The sequence below is a fragment of the Ahaetulla prasina genome, chromosome 6, assembly GCF_028640845.1.
Source record: "Ahaetulla prasina isolate Xishuangbanna chromosome 6, ASM2864084v1, whole genome shotgun sequence".
NCBI lineage: Eukaryota > Metazoa > Chordata > Lepidosauria > Squamata > Colubridae > Ahaetulla > Ahaetulla prasina.
In genome coordinates, this window is record NC_080544.1 from 107,545,207 (window position 1) to 107,554,475 (window position 9,269).

The window sequence follows — 9,269 nt, forward strand, 5'->3', positions numbered from 1 at the left end:
AAGCTAAACATGGCTGCTCTCCAGTCTAATTTCTCAGGATGCTCCTAACCCTAACTTAGTCCTTTTTTTTTCTGGGAAGGTGGCCACACTTCCAAGCCAAGGTTGAATCTGGAGCCAGTTTGCTGATGGTTAAGGCACCAAGCTAGGAACTAGGAGATGGTGAATTCTAGTCCCAGCATAGGCATGAAAGACCGCTGGGCGACTTTGGATCAATCACCAGGAGACGTGTCGTGTCCCACCCCCACTCCGACGAATGAGTCAAGGAAGTCTGTAACAAACGTGGCAACGAAGCCTCTGCAGCTTGCCAAGTTCCTTCGAGGTTTATCAGGGCAGGCAGGAGTCCAAGTTGTGACTTCAGCGTAGGGTCCGATATCAGGAAACTCGATAAGACTTTGCTTGACTCAAGGTTGGAATGCCAAAAGCAGGTCCTTTATATAGGCTGTGGGGTTTGGCTCCATGACTCAGCATTTATCCAGGCCTGCCCCACCTTCCTTCTGCTGGCGTCGCCTCTCAGATCTCCGGAAGTGAGGGTCCACCCAATCTGAATTGTCTTCAGCTGGATCTGCTGTCAGCGTCTGGGAAAGGGAGGGGTCAGAGGGAGTAGGCCCGGGTAATTCCACCACCTGGCTGGCTTCCTGCTCTGAAGGCTGAGCCAAAGGAACACCCGCTGTATGAGTGAGGTTTATTGGGCTTCTCCTTTCACTCCTTGAATCCTCTCCGGGCATGGGGCCAGGGCCAGGGGCTGGAGTCATGACAGGCCGTTCATCTTCATTATCAGACTCGGAGTCTGATAAAAGGCCCGGTTGAAGACGGGAGGGGCCCGGCTGAGGAGAGAAGGGACTCCCACCTTAAGCATGAAAGCCCGCTGGGTGACTTTGGGGTAATCACCGGGAGATGGTGCGTTCTAGTACTGCCTTAGACATGAAAGCCAGTTGGCTTTCACTGACTTTGGGCAAGTCACTCTCTCTCAGCTTAACCCACCTCACAGGATGGTTGTGGGGAAAATAGGAGAAGGAAGGAGTATTAGATATGTTCTCTCTGCCTTGAGTTATTTATAAAACTAATAAAGGCAGATATTGTGGTCCGCCAGCAGCCTGCGGAGCTAGCAGCGGAGTTGCACAGTGAGGAGTCTGGGGAGGAACAAGGCCCAGTCCTGGGGTCTGGGGAAGGCCCGGATGAGGGCTCTGCGTCAGAGGCAGAGATGGGGCCAAGGCCATCTGGGAACGATGTGCGGACCCTGGAGCCTCCAGAGGCGGACAGCAGAGAGGCAGAGGAACAGGAGGTGCCTGTTCCTAGTGCACACATGCAAAGAGCTGCCAGAAGGCAAGAGCAGCTAAAGCAAAAAGGACGACTCGGGAGTAAGGCCAGGAGATGATTGGCCCCTCCCATAAGGCTTAAAAGAGCAGCAAAGGCTCTTGGGCTCTTTGTAGGACAGCAACGTTGCTACCATTGTTTCTTGTCGGTGTCTCCTGTTTCTGAACTTCATGGGGTTCTTGCCAAGAAAAGCCTTTGGCAGGGTGCCAAAGAAGACAAAGGTTTGTGATAAGGCCGAAGGATTTATTTTGGACTTAATTTGGACTAAGCTGAGAATGAAGTAATTCTCAGCTGTTCTAATAAAATACGTTTGTTTAGGACTGATGGTGTCTGGTAAGAACTACTTGGGCCTAGGTCACAACAGATATAAGTAAGTGCCAGTCCCTGGCCTTCATTATTTTCTAAGAATGGTTTTAAGATGCATATAGGCGAGAGGCATTGTTAGAAATAGTTAACGCCTGAGGCTCTGACATGCTTTCCAGCCTATTTAGCCTGTTTTTAAAAGGCTCACAGAATAAAATGTAGTAGGGTAGAATTTGGTCGCTCCTGGGCACCACGTTGGGGATCCAAAAGCTAGTGTATCTATTCTGGGAATGCCATACTGCCCCCTAGTGGTCGTAGAGAGTAAGTGGATATCCCTCTTTTCTTTTTTTTTTTTTAAACCAGAAGTTTCGCCATCCTGAAAGCTGTGTAAATTAAGAAAGCAGAGATTTAGCAAGCCAATCTGTTCGCTTGTCTGTGGTTTATTGAATAAACCACAATTCAACAAAATTTGTATGGGAATCTTAGGTCATAAACCATGACTGATGAATCACGAGGGATGGTTTTGTTACCGAACAAGCCACATTATGGGTTAGCACGAACGCTGCCTAAGGCTAAAACTTAAGTGAAGTCGACAAGGACATTTCTTTCCTTGTTCAATTTAGTTTCTGAATTCCGCAGAATTTGGAACCATTGCTAGACCGTGAAGCAACCAGATCATACGCTGCTCGTTTAAGGAATCGGGCAAGTGCCAAATTTATCCAAACCAATCAAGCTACTTGGTCTCACATTTCACGTGGAAATTGCAGGATTGCTACACGGAGGTAATCGCTGATCATATATGGATAGTCCTTGACTTACGTCTCTTAACGGCACCTGCCAATTACGGTCATACATTGCGACAGCTGTAAAATGGGTCATCGTGTGAGCTTCCCAATTTTACAACCGTCTTTTACAATGGTCATTAAATGAGCCCACTGTTCACTATGGGGCATGCTTCCAAAAAACCAGAACTAAATACCAATTTTTGGCAAAAACATCATAAATCACAGGTGATCATGTAAATGGCCATAAATTTGACATTGCTGAGTGCCCAAAATGTGGTTATGTGACCACATAGGACTGCCCAGCTGTTGGAATTTCAGAATTGGATTGTAAGGGACTGGGGGTAATTTCAAATGGTTGCCGTGCAACCGGCTGTAAAACAAGGATTAACCTATAAGGTTCTTTCAAAAGGCACCCAGTCCGAACAATATTTCAATTCATTAAAAAATAACAATTTCACTAGTCATTTGAGCCGCTGCTGAGCTTCACAACCACACCTTGTGAGGTTATTTGTGTAATTCCCCTCTGTGGAAGAGCAACCAAATGGCAAATTTGATCAATCCCATCCCATCATTGTGTGACTGATTCACATCATGACACTAAATCAGGGTTGAAAAACAAATCAAAACTGATTTATTTATTTAGGTTTTTTGGACAGGCTGCAGTAGCCTGGTTTACAGATCGTGCTATAAAAAATAATGGATGAGTTTATGCTCCGACGAAACAAAGCCACATCAGGCCAAGTTTTTTCTGACTTGCTGCGTTCTCTTAAAATCATTAACCAAGTTTTAAGACCAGGGTTCAAAAATTCACAATTTTTAGGATGTTCTCCAAGAACCTGTTTCAACCCAGAGGGGTATCGAATATGATGGATCAGTTCTGAAGCCTCAGTGCTCAACCCTTTGGAAAAAGAGCAACTAAGATGATTAAAGGCCTGGAGAATAAAACATATGAAGAATGGTTGGAGGATTTGGGTTTTGAGCTTGTCGGTCGAAAGGTCGGCAGCTCAGCGGTTCGAATCCCTAGTGCTGCCGTGTAACGGGGTGAGCTCCCGTTACTTGTCCCAGCTTCTACCAACCTAGCAATTTCGAAAGCACGTAAAAATGCAAGTAGAAAAAATAGGGACCACCTTCGTTGGGAAGGTAACAGCGTTCCGTGCACCTTTGGCGTTGAGTCATGCCGGCCACATGACCACGGAGACGTCTTCTGACAGTGCTGGCTCTTCGGCTTTTAAACAGAAATGAGCACCGCCCCCTAGAGTCAGGAACAACTAGCACGTATGTGCGGGGGGAACCTTTACCTTTACCTTTAGTCTAGAGAAAAGGAGGACTAGGGGAGACATGACAGCAGTATTCCAGTATTTGAAGGGCTGCCAAAAAGAGGAAGGGGGTCAACTTATTTTCCAAAGCACCAGAAAGCAAGACAAGAAACAAGGGATGGAAACTAATCAAAGACAGAAGCAACCTGGAATTAAGGAGAAAACTTCCTAACCGTGAGGGCCATTAACCAGGGGAACAACAGCTGGCCTCCAGAAGTTGTGGGTGCACCATCAGTGAAGGTTTTTAAGAAGAGACTGGACAGCCACTTATCTGAAATGGGAGGGTCTCCTGCTTGAACAGAGGGTTGGACTAGAAGATCTCAAAGGTCCCTCTCAGCTCTATTCTGACTGACTGAACCCAATGGGGCTACCAGTTAGGACATGAGTGGCCACAGACCTCTGATTATAAGTAGTCCTTGACTTACACAACCATTCATTTAGTTACCGCTGAAGTTACAATGGCACTTATTACCCTCACATCATCCCAGTGGTCCCATGATCAAAACTGAGGCACGGGACCACCGGTGTGTATTTATAATGATTGCAGCATCCCAGGGTCATGTGATCACTATTTGTGACCCTCCAAGCCAGTTATGACCAGTTGATTGGCAGGAAGCCAGACTCACTTAAGCTACATGAGTCACTTAACAGCTGCAGTGAATTGCTTAACGACCATGGCAAAAAAGATCATAAAACTGGGCGCAAGTCTCTTAATGACTCCTTGCTTAGGAACTGAAATTCTGGGTCCAAGCATGGTCATAAGTCAAGGACTGCCTGTAGTTTTCCATGACCAACAGTTTTGGATGACCAGCTCCTCCATAAATTGGTCTAATGTACTGTTTCCCGAAGTGTAATTCAAGGTTCCTCAAATCAAAATTATTTGCCAGCCTGTATTGAAACATAATATTAAAATCCCATCTAACAATTGTGAGACGTACTAGTGGCAAGAAATGTGTTAAGTTTTAATTTTTAATACGCTAAATATGGATAAATATAAAAAATGCCAACAAGAGACCTCTTTTGGAGACCTCCGTGGATTTTATAAGTGGGAAGGAGTTCTGAGAGAAAAATGTTTAAAAAACAATAATCTATTTGATTGTTTTAACAATGCATAACAAAAATGTATTCATCTTTTCTGAAACGTCTCTCGCTCAGCTTCATTAAATAGCCTCACAAAGAGCAGAAAAGGACAATGGATGGAAATTAATCAAGTAGAGAAACCACCTGGAGTTAAGGAGAAATTTCCTAACAGTGAGAACAATTAACCACTTGCCTCCAGAAGTTGTGAGTGCTCCAACATGGGAAGTTTGCAAGAAAAGACCAGAACAACTAGACACAAGAACAGTTTTTTCCTGAACGCCATCATTCTGCTAAACAAATAAATACCTCAACACTGTCAAAACTAGTTACTAAATCTGCACTACTATTAATCTTCTCATTGTTCCCATCACCCATCTCCTTCCACTTATGACTGTAACTTTGTTACTAGTATCCTTAAGATTTATATTGATAGTTTCCTGATTGCTTATTTGTACCCTATGACTGTCATTAAGTGTTGTACCATTAAGTGTTAAATTTGCACCCTATGTGTACAAATTTAAGTGTTGTACTTTATGATTCTTCATGAACGTATCTTTTCTTTTATGTACACTGAGAGCCAAGACAAATTCCTTGTGTGTCCAATTACACTTGGCAGATAGGAAAGGAAAGGAAAGGAAAGGAAAGGAAAGGAAAGGAAAGTGTTGGAAGAAATATCCATCTGGGTTCAGTTCCAAGTGGGGACAAAGTCACTGGAAACATGGAGGCTGCTTGGAAAGATGGTTTAATGGTGGTCAGGATCACATGGCTTGAGTTCCTGAACAGAAAAGGGCTGAGATCCTGTGTGCTCCCTGGTTTTATGCTTTTTCTGAGCTTTGAACTTTCTGGGGCACAGGAAGAGTATCCTGATTGGCTGTCAGACTCCCAGGGGGTGGGGGTCTTAGCTAGCCTTGCTGGCTGATGTAATCTTCCCAGGTGCCATGTGGTGAGTTTCTGTTCTAGATGGGTTCTATTATGTTGCAGATGATGATGACCCATTGAGAAAGGTGGGGAGAATGAGTGAGCTTAGCTAAGGCTTTAATGGCCCATTGACAAAGGTGGGGGGGGAGTCAGGAAGGGGCCGGATAGCTCAGGCTGGTAAGGCCTGTTATTAAGAACACAAAGCCTGCAATTACTGCAGGTTCAAGCCCGGCCCAAGGTTGACTCAGCCTTCCATCCTTTATAAGGTAGGTAAAATGAGGACCCAGATTGTTGGGGGGGCAATAAGTTGACTTTGTAAAAATATACAAATAGAATGAGACTATTGCCTTACACACTGTAAGCCGCCCTGAGTCTTCGGAGAAGGGCGGGGTATAAATGTAAACAAAAAAAAAAACAAAAAACATGTTTCTCCATTTCTTATCCAGGGAAATATATTCTGCCTTTTAAATATTTTCTAAAATATTTCATTCTTCTAGGAGGGGGGTGGGTGCTAAAGGAAAGGAAAGGAAAGGAAAGGAAAAGAAAATAATCTATTCTATTCTAAAAGATTGGACAACCACTTGTCTGGAAAGGAAAGGAAAGGAAAGGAAAGGAAAGGAAAGGAAAGGAAAGGAAAGGAAAGGAAAGGAAAGGAAAGGAAAGGAAAGGAAAGGAAAGGAAAGGAAAGGAAAGGAAAGGAAAGGAAAATAATCTATTCTATTCTAAAAGATTGGACAACCACTTGTCTGAAATGGTATAGGGTTTCTTGCTTGAGCCGAGGGTTAGACTAGAAGACCTCTAAGGTACCTTTCCAACTCAGTTATTGTTGTGTTGGAGCACTGATTGTGTAGGTTAATATTTTTTGAATTAGGCAAATTGATGGTGTGGGGATTTCCCAGTCTATTTTAATATTCTGGAGGGATAGGGATAGAATAGAATAGAATAGAATAGAATAGAATTCTTTATTGGCCAAGTGTGATTGGACCCATAAGGAATTGTCTTTGGTGCATATGCTCTCAGTGTACAAATAATTTACTAAGACTGTATTACTATTCTTCTTCTCTTCCTTACTAATATCTATCTCTTCCGACTTATGACTATAACTATGTTGCTTGTATCGTTCAATTTATATTGTTTTTACATAAAAAGACAAGATAAATTCGTCAACATAACGAATAGTCATAAGGATAGTCATAGGGTACAAATAAGCAATCAGGAAACAATATCAATAAAAATCGTAAGGATACAAGCCACAAAGTTACAGTCATGCAGTGACAAGTGGGAGGAGATGGATGGTGGGAACAATGAGAAGACTAATAGTAATAGTAATGCAGCCCAATGTGAATAGTTTGACAGTGTTGAGGGAATCATTTGTTTAGCAGCAGAAGAAAAAGAAACGCACAGGTTTCCGATCCAAGTTTCCGATCCCCAAGCCCTAAAAAAAATAAATCAGTATTTCTCAAGCCTGGCAACTTGAAGGCTTGTAGGATTTCAACTCCCAGAATTCCCCAGCCAGCTTTTAAGGATTCTGGAGGAAAAAGGAAGCGCGCATTTCGGCGAGCCACGTGCGTTGCTTGGAGCCTCTACGCGCGCAAATAACACACAACCCTAAGGAGCAGGGGTCTCCAACCTTGGTCCCTTGAAGACTTGTGGACTTCAACTCCCAGCGTCCCTCAGCCAGCAAACCTGGTCCCTTGAAGACTTGTGGACTTCAACTCCCAGAGTCCCTCAGCCAGCAAAGCCAGCAAAGACTTGTGGACTTCAACTCCCAGCGTCCCTCAGCCAGCAAAGCTGGTCCCTTTAAGACTTGTGGACTTCAACTCCCAGCGTCCCTCAGCCAGCAAAGCTGGTCCCTTTAAGACTTGTGGACTTCAACTCCCAGAGTCCCTCAGCCAGCAAAGCCAGCAAAGACTTGTGGACTTCAACTCCCAGCATCCCTCAGCCAGCAAAGCTGGTCACTTTAAGACTTGTGGACTTCAACTCCCAGCGTCCCTCAGCCAGCAAAGCTGGTCACTTTAAGACTTGTGGACTTCAACTCCCAGCGTCCCTCAGCCAGCAAAGCTGGTCCCTTTAAGACTTGTGGACTTCAACTCCCAGAGTCCCTCAGCCAGCAAAGCTGGTCCCTTTAAGACTTGTGGACTTCAACTCCCAGAGTCCCTCAGCCAGCAAAGCTGGTCCCTTTAAGACTTGTGGACTTCAACTCCCAGCGTCCCTCAGCCAGCAAGCCTGGTCCCTTTAAGACTTGTGGACTTCAACTCCCAGAGTCCCTCAGCCAGCAAACCTGGTCCTTTGAAGACTTGTGGACTTCAACTCCCAGCGTCCCTCAGCCAGCAAAGCTGGCTGAGGAACTCTGGGAGTTGAAGTCCACAAGTCTTAAAGGGACCACGGTTGGAGACCCTTGCCAAAGGAGGGTCGGGGCGACCGCTTACCCAGTACCAGGATCCGATCCCCCGGCTTCAGTTCCGCCTCCAGCTCTTGGCGAAAAGCCTCCAAGCCCCCGAACCACTCGGTGGGCTCGGCCCCGTCTTGCTCGTACCGCGCCTCCCAGAAGCCCCGCTCCCGGTACCTGGCGTTGGAAGCCGGGCGCTGCCTCCGCGGGGCCTCCTCCATGTGGCGGGGGAGGAGGAAAGCCCGGCGACCAGCGAATGATTGAACTGCCCTCGGCCGCCTGTGCTCGGCAGCCCTTGGGATACCTGCCCTTCCACGTGGCCTGGCAAAACCACGTGGAGCTTCCGGTTGCAGAGCGGGGAGGGTGGATAAAAGCGGTCCCCCCGGAAACGCGAGCTAGGAGGGTTTGGGTCTGTTAGATCAGGGGGTCTCCGACCTTGGTCCCTTTAAGACTTGTGGACTTCAACTCCCAGAGTCCCTCAGCCAGCAAAGCTGGGAGTTGAAGTCCACAAGTCTTAAAGGGACCAAGATTGGAGACCCCTGACCTGGATGAATGAGAATCTTCACAGACTTTGATGACTTGTGGACTTCAACTCCCAGAATCCCACTGCTGGCTGAGGAATTCTGGGAGTTGAAGTCCACAAGCCTTTAAGATTGGCCAGTTTGGGGAGCCCTGTGTTAGAAAGAACAAGCTACCATAAACCCTTTTATCTGGCAAATTTCAAGTCATCGGTGTGTTCAAGTCGACAAACGCTATTAACAGAAGTTCCCTGGTGGTTTGAAAGCTGTCAGAATGAGGAGAATCCTAGGTGAAGTGCCTATATCAATTTAAAAAATATATCAATATATTGATATATTGACCATCAATTGTGTTGCAAGTGTTGTACCTTGATGAAGGCATCTTTTCTTTTATGTACACTGAGAGCATATGCACCAAGACAAATTCCTTGTGTGTCCAATCACACTTGGCCAATAAAAAATTCTATTCTATTCTATTAAGACTTGTGGACTTCAACTCCCAGAGTCCCTCAGCCAGCAAAGCTGGCTGAGGAACTCTGGGAGTTGAAGTCCACAAGCCTTAAAGGGACCAAGGTTGGAGACCCCTGCACTAGAGGTTAGGGAGGAAGTGCACGGAAGGGAGACCACCAGGAGAGCCTCAAGATTC

The 9,269-nt window shown here is 45.6% G+C and overlaps 1 protein-coding gene across 1 annotated transcript in view; it reads right to left on the reverse strand.

Annotated features, from left to right (window-relative positions):
- The window catches only part of EEF1AKMT4 (EEF1A lysine methyltransferase 4), a 64,020-nt gene extending 55,583 nt beyond the window's left edge, over positions 1 to 8,437 (reverse strand). The window contains exon 1 of the mRNA XM_058187120.1: positions 8,146 to 8,437. Within this exon, the coding sequence (XP_058043103.1) occupies positions 8,146 to 8,326 (181 nt within the window). The 5' untranslated portion in view covers positions 8,327 to 8,437. The remainder of the gene's footprint in view (positions 1 to 8,145) is intronic.
- Between the last annotated feature and the right edge of the window lie 832 nt (positions 8,438 to 9,269).